Below are 15418 nucleotides of genomic sequence, written 5' to 3'. Positions count from 1 at the left end.
AACAACTTTGTGAACTTGGAGTGGCTTTGTCCTGGTTGCGTTTGTCACTCAGTTTTATCAATGTCTGCATGTGCCAGGCATTATTCTGGGCTCTAGGGAAATATCTATTAACCAAGCAGACAGATTTCTGCCAGTGGGCTTCTGCTGGGATGGAAAGGTTGGGAATAGTGGATTGGGGCCAGAATTTAGTTTGCATTTAGTAAGGTAGTTTCCCCTAAGACAGTGGTTCTCAACCTTCCTAATGCCACGACCCTTTAATACAGTTCCTCATGTTGTGGTGACCCCCGATTTCATGGTTACAAATTGAACATAAAGCATAGTGATTAATCACAAAAACAATATGTAATATATGTGTTTTCCGATGGTCTTAGGCGACCCCTGTGAAAGGGTCGTTCGATCCCCAAAGGGGTCGCGACCCACAGGTTGGGAACCGCTGCCCTAAGGCCACATAGCTGGGTGAAGTTGACGTAGAGACCTGGAAGTCTCCTCCCAGGGGTGGGGAAAAGCAGTTGGCCATGTGAGCACTAAATGGGCAGGGACTTCCCAGAAATGAAAGTGGAAGTAAAGAGCCTGCAGGCAGAACGTTTTGAAGTGCATTTCAGGCTCTGTGAGGGGAGATAAGTCTCAGAAGGTGGAAGCAAGAGTTCTGTTGGGTGGATTCTGCCACTTTGTTTCCAGCTCTGAAGCCTCCGCTCTTGCCAACCAGATCCCAGACCCATGTCAGTGGCTCCAGATCCCGTAAGTGAGGAGGAGGGTGTTGGGCGTGGGGAGAAACGGGAGCATTCCTCTTGGCCTGGCCCGGTGTCCTAGCCTCTCCCTGTGGAGTTAGTTCCCTAACCCATTGGCTCAAAGACAAAGCTATATAATCTGTACCTCAGGAGCTGATGAATTCCTTGAGTGAATGCATTTTTCTGGAGAGAATCTATAGTTTTCATTAGATACTCAAAAGGTTCCGTGATCTAAAATTTTAAGAATCGCTCTCATGACGATTTTAAACATTTAAGGCCCTGGCTGGGTAGCTCCGTTGGTTGGAGCATCGTCCTGACACACCAAGATTGTGAGTTTGAAGAAATGTACCTCCTCTGAGAACTGAGCTCCCTGCTGCCTCTTGTGGTCCACCATTTCCTGACCTCCACTCAGGCCAGACGGAGCTCTGTGAGGACTGGGCCCCAAGGAGGGCACATACAAGAATCAACCAGCAAATGCATAAATAAGTGAAACAACAAATCCGTGTTTCACTATCTCTCTCTTGGAAAAAAATAAATACAATTTTTTTTAAGAGATCAGAAAAAATATATTTTTTAAATCAAGAAATGCCCACGTTCTTATTTCCTGATATCTTCACCAACAAATTCTCCCCTCCTTACACTTTCTCAACGTTGGCCCCTCTTCTGGGTCAGGGAAGAAGTGTGCCTCCTCTGGGAACTAAGCTCCCTCCTGTCTGTTGTGTCCACCGTTTCCTGACCTGTGAACACCCCGGCTCAGGCCCGGCCAAGCTCTGCGAGGGCTGGCCCCGGTCCAGCCAGTCCACCATTGCCCCCAGTGCCTAGCACTGTTCCTAGCATGTAGTAGACACACATTAAACAGCTGTTGAATGAATGAATCTCATCCCCTCTCCAGTTTATTCAGTCTTTCCTTCCGTGTTACTACCCCACTACAAATATGCTGATCTCTCACTTAGAAACTTTCATTTGCCCCTTTTTTTTTTAACTCTTTTTAAAAAAAATATATTTTATTGATTTTTTACAGAGAGGAAGGGAGAGAGATAGAGAGTTAGAAACATCGATGAGAGAGAAACATCGATCAGCTGCCTCCTGCACATCTCCTACTGGGGATGTGCCCACAACCCAGGTACATGCCCTTGACCGGAATCGAACCTGGGGCCTTTCAGTCCACAGGCCGACGCTCTATCCACTGAGCCAAACCGGCTTCGGCTCATTTGCCCCTTAAATGTAACAAGAAAGACCACAGGCTCTGTAGCAGGAGTGGGAACCTTTTTTCTGCCAAGGGCCATTTGGATATATAACATCATTTTCGGGCCATACAAAATTATCAACTGAAAAATTAGCCTGGCCGCCAGTGTGCTCAATGGTTGAGCTTCACATGAACCAGGAGGTCATGGTTCAATTTCCAGTCTGGGCACATGCCCAGATTGCAGTCTCGATCCCCAGTGGTGGGGATGCAGGAGGCAGCTGATCAATGATTCTCTCTCATCATTGACATTTCTATCTCTCCCTCCCCTTTCCTCTTTGAAATTAATTTTTAAAATATAAATAAATTAGCCTGTTATATTTGGTCAAACATTTAATTAACTCACCCCTAATGCCTTGGCGGGCCGGATGTTCCCCACCCCTGAAGTCTAAAGCCAACCTGCCTGGTTCCAAATCCTGGTTCCTGCAATTGTGTGGCCCTGGGAATTCTAAAATTGTCATCTAAGCCCATTTCCTTATCTATGAGATGAGAAGAATAGCAACATTTCCTCATAAGAATATTAACCTGCAAGAATCAAGCTAGATAACCCATAAATTAATATAGTAAAAACTTAACACACTGCTTGGCACATACTAAGCACTCAATACATGCTCAATATTGTTAATATTATCACCAACCTTTTCAGAACCCCAGTTCCCCAGGGTCATCTCAATTCACCCCACCTCAGGCCTACCACTCTACTAAAACTCCTTTATTTTAATTATATATAAATTTATTTTAATTATATATAAATATAATTATTGATTTCAGAGAGGGAAAGATAGTAACATCAATCAATGATGAGAGAGAATCATTGATTGGCTGCCTCATGCATGCCCCCTAACTGTGGAATGAACCCGCAACCCAGGCCTGTGCCCTGACCGGGAATTGAACCGTGACCTCCTGGTTCATAGGTCGAAGCGCAACCACTGAGCCATGCCAGCCGGGCTAAAACTCCTTTAAAGGCTTTTATATATTAAAAAGGAAAGAAGTGCCCCAGCTGGTTTGGCTCAGTGGATAGAGCATTGGCCTGCCAACTGAAGGGTCCCAGGTTTGATTCGTTATTGAGAGACAACCCTTTACTACTGACATGTTGATGTCTATCTTTCCAGAGGCTTTTTATGCATTAATAAATATCCTTATGAATTAAAACTTTTTAAATCAACAGAGTAGGGATCCTATCTTCTATACAGTTTTGTATTTTGCTTTTTTGCCTTAGTCTGAGCATTTTTCTGTGTCGTTAATTGTTCTTCATTAATGTCTTTTCATTGCTATGTAATATTTTATATTTATTTGACTATTCCTCTGTGGTTGCGCATTTCTTCTGTTTTGTTATAAACAGGCTACAATAATAAGAATTCTTGTACATGAACTTCTGACCATTTCCTTATGATAAGCAGGACTGTTTTTTGTTGCTCAATCTCAGTGGTTATTCTCACTCCTCATCTTTTTCTTTATAGTTTTTATTAACTTTAGAGAGAAGCTAAAGGAGCGGGAGAGAGAGAAACATCCCCAAACACACAACCTGGGCATGTGCCCTGACCGGGAATTGAACCCATGACCTTTTGGTGCACGGACGATGCTCAACCAACTAAGCCATAGTGGTCAGGGTTCATTCCCCATCTTAGTCGGCACAACTGCTAACTCCTCCTCCTCCTCCTTGAAACCTTTCTTCATTCTTCACACCTCTCCTCTCCCTCGGGTTTCGCTAGCCATTCCTCTTCATTCTTCTTGGCTGGTTCTTCCTTATTCCCCTGACCTCTTAGTGTTGAATGCCCCAGAAATCAGCCCTTGGACCTCTTCTCTGTCTACACCATCCCCCTATTGGTCTCATTTAGTTTTGTAACTTTAAATCTCTCTACATGAATAATTCCCAAATTTATACTTCCAGCCTAAACGTCTTCCCTGAATGCTAGATTGGTAGAGACAACTGCCACTGTACATCTCGACTGAGATGTTGAATAGCACTTCGTACGTAACATGTTCAAAATAACTCCCTATCTTTCTGCCCCAAATCTCTTCCACCCACAATCTTTCTCATATCAGCAAAGGGCTTTTCTTCCCTCCAGTTGCTCAGATCAAGAAGCTTAGAATCGCCCGACCAGTGTAGCTCAGTTAGTTGAGCATCGTCCCATGCACCAGGAGGTCTCTGGTTCTATTCCCTGTTGGGGCACATGCCCAGGTTTGCAGGCTTGATCCCCAGTAGAGGACGCTCAGGAGGCAGCTGATCAATGATTCTCATCAGTGATGTTTCTCTCTCTCTCTCTCTCCCTTCCTCTCTCTGAAATCAATTTTAAAAAACATTAAAAAGAAAAGCTTTCGAGTCATTCCATACTCCTCTCTTTCTTCCACACCCTCTTTCTGATCCATCAGCAACTACAGTCTATTACAGGGGTGGGCAAACTTTTTGACTCGAGGGCCACAATGGGTTCTTAAACTGGATCGGAGGGCCGGAACAAAAGCATGGATGGAGTGTTTGTGTGAACTAATATAAATTCAAAGTAAACATCATTACATAAAAGGGTACGGTCTTTTTTTAGTTTTATTCATTTCAAACGGGCTGGATCTGGCCCGAGGGCCGTAGTTTGCCCACGGCTGGTCTATTATGTCTCTTTACTACTCTTCACCACCTCCACTGCTACCACCTGGTCCAAGTCACTAACATCGCTCACCTGGCTGCTGATGGCCTCCTAAATGGTCTCCCTGCTTATGCTAATTCCCCACACCAGCCTACTCTTGCAACAGCCAAGGAATCCTGTTACCATTTAAGCCTGCCTATGGCTTCCCACCTCACATCAAGTAAAAGGCCCTGCATGATCCAAACCCCTCTGTGACTTTATTTCCAACAGCTCTCCCTCACTCCCTCTGTTTCCCAGTGTGTTTCCCACATTGGTCTCCTTGCTATCCCCCAAATACACCTGACAAACTCCCACCTGAGGGCCTTTGCACTTGCTATTCCCTTTGCATAGAACTTCTCCCCACATGTATGGCTTGCTCCTTCATCTCCTTCAAGTATATGCTCAGATATCTCAGTGAGGCCTATTCTTATTACCCCATTTAAAATTATCCCCCAACATTCTCTGCTTTGTTTTTATCCATAACACTTATCACTCACCTGATGTACATTTTACCTAAACTCCACAAGGAAGTTTTGTCTGTTGTGTTCACTTCTGTGTCCCCAGAGCCTAGAACAGGGCCTGGCCGATGGTAGATGCTGATTGTTGAGTGAGTGAATGTGTAAGTGGGCAGTGAATGAATGGCCTTCTGGTAGCCAGTTTCATCCCTCCTTCTCCTTTGTGTCTGACACTTCCCAATCCTGGGCTGGCCCTGCTTATCTCTTTCTATGTCTTCTATTTCTTCCCTGCATTCTCTCCTGGCCCCTGACCAGGTATCCTCAAAGACTTTTTTAAGGCTCTTTTCCTCAGAGAGCTCTTCCATCCTCTTGGCTTCAACCATCACCACATGCTGTTCTAACCCAAACTCCTGTCCAACAAGTCCTGTCCCTGACCTTATGTGTCTTCAATAGCCTTGGGTTTGACTAACTTTGGCCCATCAGTTAACCTTGATGAACCTCAGGTTCCTCATCTAAAAAAGGGACTTTATTAAAATAGAAAACATCTAACATAGCACTTATGTGCCATGCACCACTTCCAAACAATTAACTACAGGTGCCTGGCTGGGTGGCTCAGTTGGTTGGAACATTGTCCCATACACCAAAAAGTTGCGGATTTGATTCCGTCAGGGCACATACCTAGGTTGCAGGTTTAATCCTCGGTCGGGGCAAGAGCAGGAGGCAACCAATCAATGTGCCTATCTCACATCAATGTTTCTCTCTCTCTCTCCCTCTTTCTCTCTCTCCCTCCCTCCCTTCTTCTCTCTCTAAAATCAATAAAAACATATCCTCAAGTGAGGACTTTTTATAATTAAATACAGGTGGAAACTGCTATTACGCCCATTTTACAGGTGAGGCAACCAAGGCACAGAGAGTTTAAAAACTTGCAGTAGTAAGATGGGCTGATGTAAACCCCAGAGGTTTGGCCCCAGAGTTTGTGCTTTTAACTGTTTTGCTAAACTGCCTCCTAATACTCCCATGATGAATATAGATAGCATGAGGTTTTATCTAATGGGGTAATGAGGTTCTAAACTCAGCAAGTAAACCAGAAGATTATATGAAGTCAAAATTAACTTTAAATCATGAACTTACCCAAAATGTATCCAGAATTTATAGTTTCTCCATGAGCTCAATGTAGATTCGGTTGCACTTTTTTTTCAGTGGAGCACCAGATGGCTTGCATTTATTTATTTAAATATTTTTAAATTTTATTTTATTTTTATTGATTTCAAAGAGGAAGGGAAAGAGAGAGAATCATCAATCAGCTGCCTCCTGCATGCTCCATACTGGGGATTGAGCACATAACCCAGGCATATGCCCCAACCAGGAATCGAACCGTGACCTCCTCAATGTTCAAACCCTGAGCCATGCCAGCCAGGCTGTTTTTATTGATTTTAGAGAAGAAGGGAGAAGGAGAGAGAGAGAAACATTGATCAGCTGCCTCCTGCACGCCCCCTACCACGGATCAACCTGAAACCCATGCATGTGCCCTGCCCAGGAGTCAAACTAGCAACCTTTTGGTACATAGGACAATACTCAATCAACTGAGCCACACCAGCCAGGGCATGGCTTGCATTTAGAGACCATGTTATCATGTTGTATAAGTAAATAGCCAGAATACTGAATTCAGGTTAAGTGATTACAATTGGCCTGTGTTGTCCTTAAGAGTCCTGTAAGAGACAAGTTTCAGTTGGGAGTTGGAGACAGGAGGGAATTTTGTGATATTTAAAAGAGATAGAGTCCAACCGTGTCTGGCATTTAGCAGGTCTGGATCTCTTTCCTGGCCCTCTGGGCCAATGGCATTATACCAGACTCTGGGGCACCAGGTCTGCAATCTGGCATCGTCTTCACCGCCCTCTGTCTCCTTAATGCAAACATCCACTGCATCTGGGAGGTTTTCCTCATGAAACATGCTCATCCACGTGTGCTCCTCGGTTGGCCCCTGCCAGAGGTCCAGGTCAGCTCCTGTCACGTGGTGGGAACTAGAGCCACGGAGCCTGGGCTTGTTTCCCTCACTCCACGGCTCCTGCCCCAGTTCCTTCTGCCGTCACTCCCAGGATCTCCTTTAAACACCATGTCCACTCCCTTACCCCCCTTCCAGAAATCTTCACTAGTTCCCCATTCCTTGCTGATATCACATTTAAACTCCCCAGCTTGAAATTTTCTTTAAAATAGTCTACTTATGGCCCTAGCCAGTTTTGCTCAGTGGATAGAGCGTCGCCCTTTGGACTGACGGGTCCTAGGTTTGATTCCCGCTAAGGGCACATGCCTGGGTTGCAGGCTCAATCCCCAGTAGGAGTGTGCAGGAGGCAGCCAATCAATGGTTCTCTCTCATCATTGATGATTCTATCTCTCTATCCCTCTCCCTTCCTCTCTAAAATCAATAAAAATATTTTTTAAAAAATAAAATAGTCTACTTATGAAGCAATTATTTATTTATTTTTATTAAGCTATTTATTAAAAAATAGCATTGCCAATTACTAGATTTTCAATTATGTATAATTATGTCAATATTTAAAGCAGAAGTAAAAAGAGAATGGACTGCGGACTGAATCCAACCCACCAATGTATTTTATTTTTCATATATTTTTTACATTGAGCCATCTTTTTCAAATAAAAATTCAGGTTTCTGATTTCCCTTTAAAATGGAGAGATAGGGGATACTGGAACCACAACACACTCCCATGTGAAAAAACTCGGTTAGAGCTAAGAAGAGGCTGTCACTGTAGTGGGGATATATGCTCTCTCCAGTTTCTCAGGCTCTCCACCACTCCTTATCACACTAGACTGGCACCCTTGACTAACTGGCCCTTATAGGCACTGAGTTTGTGACCCCCTTGTTTATAGAAATATAAAGAATGAAAGAAAAAAAAAGAATGAGGTACCTTTCTCACTACTCATAAACCAGTATTAATCAAGCCCTAGTTTTTCTCTGCTTAAAATGAGAGTGAACTCACTGAATGTCTTCAATACCCTCTGTAATATGCTTTCATCCTATTATTCATTCACTTCATTCATTCAGTCAACACACTTTGCCAAATGCCTGTTTTGTGCCAGGGACCCTGCTGAGCACTGGAGATACAGAGAAGACCAGGACAGAGTCCCATCTCCCAAGTGAGCTCACACTTAGATTCTAGGCTGACCTTATTTATCAGGCTTCCCAACCACTGAGTGAACTATGCCAGCCAACAACTGTTCCAACCCACAAACAAAGGTGCATTTACTCATATCCCTGGTGTCATTCCCCTGCCCACGTTGTCAGCTCTCTCTCTCTCTCTCTCTCTCTCTCTCTCTCTCTCTCTCTCTCTCGACCTGCTCCAAATGGCACCAGCTTAAAAGGCTGCTTGGAACAATGGAAAGGGTGGCAGTCAAGGGACACACTGGCAAGGTGTGGGGTACATTACTCCCCAACTCTGGGCTTGATTTCTTCACTGTAGAGCACAAATTAACAGTGTGGAGTCACACTGATAGGGCTGAATTACTTCGGGCAAATCACTTAACCTCTCTGAGCTTTGGGTTTCCTCATCTGTAAAATAAGGACAAGAGGGTTGCTGGCAGAACTGAGTGATATAATCTATATAAATGGCTTAGGACAGGTGCTCTCCTTCTCTGGAGCACACTTGCGCCTTTCCTACCCCCTCTTCTCTCTCCCCCACCCCCCACCCAGGAGCAGTTGGTTACCTTTGCCATTCTCCCTCCTAAGCTCCAAAGGCCCTTCTTCTGCCTCTGCAACTTGTTTCCTGAGCTTACGCAACCTGGCTGGCTCACTTCTACTATCTCTGTAACTTTCTAAAGAAACTTTCTCTTATAACTTGAAAAAATAAAACAATGCCTGACATGTTTGTGCTTAGTACGTGTTAGCTAATAGTATTATGACATTTTGCAACTCTACGCACCCATTTCCCCTGGAGGCCTCCCTAGCTGTGTTAACCCGTTTGCAATGATCCCTCCTCCAAACTCCTGCTGTTCTCCACAATCAGTCATGTGACTGCTCACAAACTCCGGTTCTGTTTTGTGCAGGCCTGAGGCTTGGCACTGGTCTTGCACTGCCCTGTGTCAGTACCCAGCACCTCACAGCAGGAGCTCAATCAGTGTTTGTTAAACTCTAGGTGTCAATAATAAACCAGCCATGGCTGCTGCAAAGGCTTCTGCCCTTCAGAGAGTGGCTGAGGCCACCAAGTCCTGAGAAGAGGGGCCAGGACCCACCCAGGGCCGGGTAAAGGGGTTGGGTTGTTCTTAAGCTGAGAGAGTCCAGAGTAGGACCCCCTTCCCCTGGAAAGGCTGGTGGGTGTCTGATTGTTCTGTCTGTCCTAATAGGCATGCTTCAGGAGGGGGGACCTATTACACAACCTTCAGGAGGAGCAGGCCAGACTAAAGATGAGGCTGCAGGAACTGCAGCAGCTGAAAAGGGAGCTCAGGAACTCCCCCCAAGACAAGGTAAGCTGGGAGAGGGGTGTGGCCTGGCAGAAAGAGCTGGGGAGCTCTTAGTTTCACTTCTGGCTCTGCCACTTCCTTGCTGTGTAACCTAGAGGATGTTACTTGAACCCTCTGGATCCGTTTTCTCATCTATAAAGTAGAGTTACTTCCTTCATAGGCTTGTGTGATGACAAACTAAAATCTTGTATATAAAATGCCAGGACAGCCGTGGTTGGTTGCTCAGTGGTTAGAGCATTGGCCGGCCTGTGCACCAAAGGGTTGATTCCCGGTCAAGGGGCACTTACCTGGGTGGCAGGTTCAGTCCTTGACCCTAGTTGGGGTGCATGGGGAAGGCAACCAATCGATGTCTCTCTCTCACATCGATCGATGTTTCTCCCTGTCTCTCTCCCCTTCCCGCTTCTACTTTCTCTAAAAATCAATGGGAAATAATATCCTTGGGTGAGGATTAACCAAAAAAAAAAAAATACTTTAAGTGCCAGAACAAGCTTGATCTGCTTTCATCCACTTATTTACCCAGCTCTTCTTCCATTAAACATATTCATCCCTTGCTTGCACTCAGTATCAATCACATGGAACTGGGGACACTTTCCTCCTGGGAGGGAGTAGAGAGCTCCCCCAACCTTGAAGGCTACATCACCCCCCAATCTTCACCCCCCCCATCTCCAGGTCCCATTCCCAGTGCCTGAAGTCCCCCTGGTGTTCCGAGGACACGTTCAGGAGGGGATGGAAGTGCCCAAGTCTTTGGTTTCCGACCTGCAGATCTGCTATCCTATGCCTGGAGGCTCTGCGCTGGTCATCTTTGATGACCCCAAGGGTGAGCTCACTGGGAAGCCTTGGGAGGGAGGCTGGGAGGCTTCCCAGCACTGATCCTGCCTCCCCCCCAACCCCCACCCCTCACCCCCCACCCAGTGGCCAAGCAGGTGCTACGACAAAAGGAGCATCAGATTGAGCTGGAAGAGTGCCGGCTGCGGGTGCAGGTCCAGCCCGTGGAGCTACCCGTGGTGACAACCATCCAGGTGATAGAGTGGCAGAGTTCTGGGACCTGCAGGGGTGCCATGCACTTGGACACTGGGGAGTGGGGCTGTGCCTGGAACCACTCCTTCTACCCCTAGGTGTCCAGCCAGATGAGTAGCCAGAGAGTGCTGGTCAGTGGGTTACCTGATAAGCTCAAGCTGAGTGAGGAGGAGCTGCTGGACAAGCTGGAGCTCTTCTTTTGCAAGACCAAGAACGGGGGCGGAGATGTGGAGACTCGGGAACTGCTGCATGGGGGTGTCATGCTGGGCTTTGCCAAGGATGAAGGTAAGGGCTCTCTCAGGGAGATTAGGGCAGATGCATCAGGCCCCAGAGGAAAGCCCTTGACGCTAAAGGCCTACCCGTTCTTCCCTGCAGTGGCCCAGAACCTGTGCCGGACTGGCCAGTTCACGGTGCCATTGGGTGGGCGGCAGTTCCCTCTGAAAGTCTCTCCTTACATGAGCGGAGAGATCCAGAAGGCAGAGGTAAGTAGGAAGGTGGGGAACGGGGGCTGGCCAGGTAACCTGTCTGCCCCTCTCATGCTCCCATGGGCACTGCCTGCTCCACCCTCTGCCCCAGCCCGACTCCCATGAGCCTTTGCTCACCTCCGGAATCCTTTTCCAGATCAGGTTCCAGCCAGTGCCACAGGCAGTGCTGGTGCTCAACATTCCCGATGTGCTGGATGGCCCCGAGCTGCAGGATGTCCTGCAGGTCCACTTCCAGAAGCCCACCCGTGGGGGAGGGGAGGTGGAGGCCCTGACAGTCGTGCCTCCAGGAGAGCAACGCCTGGCGGTCTTCACCACCGAGTCCAGCTAGGAGCCTACCCTCTCATCACCCTCCAGCCCTCTCCCAAGGTTCTCAAACTGGGCTGGGGTTGGGTGCATGTGGATGATCAAGATCATGCTAGTCAACGGAGGGCGGGACTCTGAGTTGTGAAACGCTGTCCCAGACAGTAAAAGTGCCTGCCTAGAGTGATCTCCTTCCTCATTTCATTTCATGAAAGGAAACTTGATTTGGGCAAGGAAGGAGGCTGGGGGGAGGGCAGAAACCCTAGCCTTCTGCTACCAGCACTGACCTTCCCCAGCTGACCTTCCCCTCCACTCTCAGAGGCCACAGCCAGGATCCAGGGTTTAGCTTTTTATTGACACAAACACAAAGGCAGCTTCGGTCATGGGGTGGGGTACACAAAAGCAGAAGTCGCACTTCACACCGTTTAGGCCTCATTTAGACAATGAAGAGGCTGAACCCCTCCCCGCCACCTCCCATTGGCAATGGCTGGGGCAATAACCCTTCTTAATTCCAGCTCAGAGAGCAGAGGGAGCTACACCTGTACCCTAGGAAGTCCCCACTTTGGTTCCCAGGGCCCAGTTCCTAACCCGCTCCCCCCCACCCCATTTTACTCCCTCACTTCATCTCCCCACCCATGTAAACAAAGTTTGGGGCATTTGGAAAGGTACCTCCCTGCTCTGAGAAGGCAGGGGGCAGGGGGCCTCCCATAACTGCACAGGGATGTGCTTTAATTTTTACTTTGGTCCCAGAACAAGAAATAGACGGCATTGACTCCCAGGACTCTGGCTGGTAAATGCCATCCTTATCTGCAAGGCTGAGAAAACCTCCCCACCTCTTTCTCCTCAACCATTGAGAGAGAAATGACAGCCCCAGAGAGAGGCAGGATATGGCACAGGACCTAGGAGGCGAGGGGCTGCCTCTGCCCCGACACTGGCACACTCACAGATTTTTGGAGGTGTTGTGGAACTGGGGAGCAGTAGAACCCAGCTCCATCAAAACAAGGAAGGCACTGGGGAGTACAAGGGTGAAGAAGGAGGTGTGAGACAGGGACCCCTCCATATACACAAGCACAGGTTTTCCATTGCTAAGGCACTGAGAACAAATCCAGAGAACTCAGTGAAGGAAGGGGGCCTCTGTATCCCTCCCACAGAGTTGTGACCTAGGGGACCAGTTGTGATTCCTGCCCTTGGTGTAAGAGGCAACCTTGGTAAAGAGTGGCAGGAAACCTGGAGGTGGAAGAAGCTCAATTGTGCTTAAGAAGTTGGGGGACAAGAAGATGAGGCCATACAATGAGGCAAAGAAGTTCAGAGGTGGGCGCTGGTCGGCCCGGGTTGAAGGGACACTAGGGCGAAACAGGGACATGCTGGACTCACACAGATTGGCCCCATATCCTGAGCTGACATTTCATTTCTTTGGGGGAGGTAGTGGGGCAGGGGCAGGAAGGGAGATGAGGCAGAGGCAGAAGCACGTAGAACAGAACGGGAAGGGGTTGGCTAGCCTTGGCACAAAAGCAGCACAGCAGGCCCAGGGAAAGGGTGGGGGCAGGAAGCAGCCGGTCTCCCTCTGTCCCTCCCTGTCCCCTTGGCGGGGCCCAGACATCCAAGTGGTCACTTCCCAACCTCTTCAGAGGGCAGGAAGGAGGGAGGGGGCAGCCCTGGCTAAAGAGAAAAAACAGGGCAGGGGAGAGGTCATCACCACAGAGACCTTTGGGGGAAAGAGGGCAGAGCATTGTGATAAAGGATGAAATTCGAGGATCTGGGGGCCACCATAACATGGCTTCCCAGCTTCTCTCTTCCCGAGGGTCTCCCAGCCCCCATCCTAGTTCTCCTTCTCTGGCCCAGGCACCAGGATGACTTTGCCCACATTCTTCTTCTCCTGCATCTGCCTCATGGCATCCGCCACCTGAAAAGGAAGACAAGACGTTGCTCCCAGTGCTCCAGAGAGTCAGCCTAAAGGAGGAGGCTCTCCTCCCCGCAGGAACCCTACCCCTAGGACCACAGCCTTGCAGGGTCCTGCCCAGGCCCTGCCTGCAGAGCCATCACACTCACCTTCTCGAAGGGCCACACAGAGTCAATGTGAGGTTTGATGTGGCCCTGATTGTACAGAGCCAGGAGGCGGGTCACCACACCACTGACCAGCTCTGTCTCACTATCCAGGTAGCCCAGGTGGTAGCCACACACAGCCCGGTTGGCCGGCAGCAGCTGCAGAGCTGTCACGCTGAACTGATTCCACCATATACGTGCCATGTTCATCAGGTTCCGCTTGGGGCCTGACACCAGGTTGGCCATTCCTGAGAGACAAGAAGACATAGCCTATGAATCCGGGTGCCAGGCACAGCTCTGCGTGTCTAGATCCATGTTCGTGTGCCCCCTGTGGGCCCCTTACAATTATCCACACTAGTGCCAGGAAGTGACAGGATAATCCACTACCTGCAGGCTACCAGGCCCCAAAAGACTCCGTCTAACTAAAAAATGGTTCTAATCTTTATTTGTTTGTTTTTATGCAAAATGGTTTTTTAATTTTGTTTTTCAGTGACAGTTTACATTCAATACTATTTTGTATTGGTTTCAGGTGTATGAAATGGTTTTTTAAATGGAAATGCAGTTGCCTAAGAAGCCAGGAGGGTAGAACAGAGGAAGGCAGACTGGGTGATTGTGCATCAAGAATAATCCCCAGCCTTAGCTGGTTTGGCTCAGTGGATAAAGTGGAGGCCTGCGGACTGAAGGGTCCTGGGTTCGATACCGGTCAAGGGCACATGCCCAGGTTGTGGGCTCAATCCCCAGTGTGGGGCATGCAGGAGGCAGTCAATCAATGGTTCTCTCTCATCATTGATCTTTCTATCTTTCTCCTTCTCTTTTCCTCTCTGAAATCAATAAAAATATATTTTTAAAAAAAAGAAAAATCCCCAAACAGCAGCACAGAAAGAATACAATTTCCTGTGACTCACATGGAAGGTTGTGAAAGAAAATGACAATAGCTGCACCCAGGAGGCAGCAATCTGAGTGCAACATCTCAGGGCCATCCTAACCCTGGCACTCTCTCTACAGCACCTGGGTCCCTGCCCCTTCTTCCTTCAAAAGCCCTGGGCTCCTATATCCCTCTCCATTCTGGCCCCCTGACTTACCATACGTGATCAATTTGCCCATGGGTTTGAGGAGGTTGTAGCCTTTAGCAGTATCTGACCCACCCAGAGGGTCCATGACGATGTCCACGCCTGTCACAGAATAAGGGGAACCAGGAGCAGCATTAGAATCCACCAATTTGGAGACCTCCCCTCTGTCCCAGGCCATCCCATACCCTGACCCCACCTTTGGGGGAGATCTTCTTGACCTCTTCCACATAGTCAGTCGTGTGGTAGTCAATGGGATATGTGATCCCGTTCTCCTTCAGCATCTCATGCTTGCTGGCCGAGGCCGTTCCAAACACTGTCACATTCTCCACTGTTCGGCACAGCTGCAAGGCGGCTATACCCACACCCCCTGCAGCAAGACACTTTCATAAGTAGGGGATATAGAGTCACCCAGCCACCAGTCTCCTTTCTTGTCTCTCAAGGACCAACCCCATCATCTTCATTTTGCCTGGGCTCATTTGGAGGCTTACTGCATGCACCTCATGTCCAATTTCTATGATTGAAAATTGGGGGAAGGGTAACTGGCAAGGAAGGGGTGCTGGGCCACAGCATGTTGCTATGGATAGCACACCAGGCTAGATCTGGTGCCTGAATGTTGCCACGGCAACAATACTGCAGAGGCCTTGGGCGCCATAGGCCAAGGCAGCCTGGTGTTACCATGGCAACAGTCCAGACATGCTACTGAGAAGGGGCCTCAGGAAGAAATCTGGGTAAGGAGGGGGGATAAAAGAAAGGGGCCTGTTACCTGCAGCCATGTGTACCAAGACGCTTTGGCCAGGCCGTAGGTTGCCAAAGTCAAAGAGGATCATGTATGCTGTGATGTAATTAACCAGCAAGGCAGCAGCTTCCTCAAAGGTCATGGACTCAGGCATCAGAAAGGTCTGGGCTGAGAGCACAGTCACCTCCTCCTGCCACATGCCCGAGCGCATCAACGCCATCACCCGATCCCCTACCTTGAAGAATGAAAC

General features: G+C 48.3%; 2 protein-coding genes and 1 long non-coding RNA gene across 4 annotated transcripts in view; 1 reads left to right on the top strand and 2 right to left on the bottom strand.

Moving 5' to 3' along the window:
* The window catches only part of LOC111826739, a 23144-nt gene extending 11959 nt beyond the window's left edge, over positions 1-11185 (bottom strand). The window contains exon 1 of the long non-coding RNA XR_002830119.1: positions 11137-11185. This is a non-coding gene — a long non-coding RNA (uncharacterized LOC111826739). The remainder of the gene's footprint in view (positions 1-11136) is intronic.
* On the top strand, positions 535-14125 carry IFI35 (interferon induced protein 35). Of its 2 annotated transcripts, XM_023756880.1 has the most exons (8): positions 535-738; positions 9401-9520; positions 10187-10334; positions 10430-10536; positions 10633-10819; positions 10910-11016; positions 11156-11385; positions 13892-14125. In XM_023756880.1, exons 1-7 carry the CDS (start codon positions 718-720, stop codon positions 11345-11347), a joined length of 882 nt encoding a protein of 293 aa, XP_023612648.1. In that variant the 5' UTR covers positions 535-717; the 3' UTR covers positions 11348-11385; positions 13892-14125. The 2 variants fall into 2 exon arrangements, with proteins under 2 accessions (XP_023612648.1, XP_006092383.1); XM_006092321.3 differs by lacking the exon at positions 13892-14125 and having other exon boundaries at positions 11156-11499.
* LOC102437198 (synaptic vesicle membrane protein VAT-1 homolog) lies at positions 11656-15418 on the bottom strand. Its single transcript, XM_023756881.1, has 5 exons — positions 15196-15418; positions 14629-14799; positions 14445-14534; positions 13369-13610; positions 11656-13222 (listed from the first exon to the last, which is right to left on the bottom strand). Exons 1-5 carry the CDS (start codon positions 15386-15388, stop codon positions 13139-13141), a joined length of 780 nt encoding a protein of 259 aa, XP_023612649.1. The 5' UTR covers positions 15389-15418; the 3' UTR covers positions 11656-13138.

The sequence above is a fragment of the Myotis lucifugus genome, unplaced genomic scaffold (genome assembly GCF_000147115.1).
Source record: "Myotis lucifugus unplaced genomic scaffold, Myoluc2.0 scaffold_100, whole genome shotgun sequence".
NCBI classification, from domain to species: domain Eukaryota; kingdom Metazoa; phylum Chordata; class Mammalia; order Chiroptera; family Vespertilionidae; genus Myotis; species Myotis lucifugus.
The sequence above is the reverse complement of the archived record's forward strand: the minus strand, read 5'-3'. Positions and strand labels throughout refer to the sequence as shown.

Excerpts from the sequence above, each read along its gene's own strand:
- LOC102437198 (XM_023756881.1), bottom strand. The coding sequence starts at position 15,388 with ATGGCGTTGATGCGCTCGGGCATGTGGCAGGAGGAGGTGACTGTGCTC. Across the intron at positions 14,800-15,195 it reads CTTGGTACACATGGCTGCAG|GGGGTGTGGGTATAGCCGCC; the intron begins GTAACAGGCCCC and ends GTCTTGCTGCAG. Across the intron at positions 13,223-13,368 it reads CTGTGTGGCCCTTCGAGAAG|GTGGCGGATGCCATGAGGCA; the intron begins GTGAGTGTGATG and ends CTTCCTTTTCAG.
- IFI35 (XM_023756880.1), top strand. The coding sequence starts at position 718 with ATGTCAGTGGCTCCAGATCCC. Across the intron at positions 10,537-10,632 it reads CCGTGGTGACAACCATCCAG|GTGTCCAGCCAGATGAGTAG; the intron begins GTGATAGAGTGG and ends TTCTACCCCTAG. Across the intron at positions 10,820-10,909 it reads GGGCTTTGCCAAGGATGAAG|TGGCCCAGAACCTGTGCCGG; the intron begins GTAAGGGCTCTC and ends TCTTCCCTGCAG.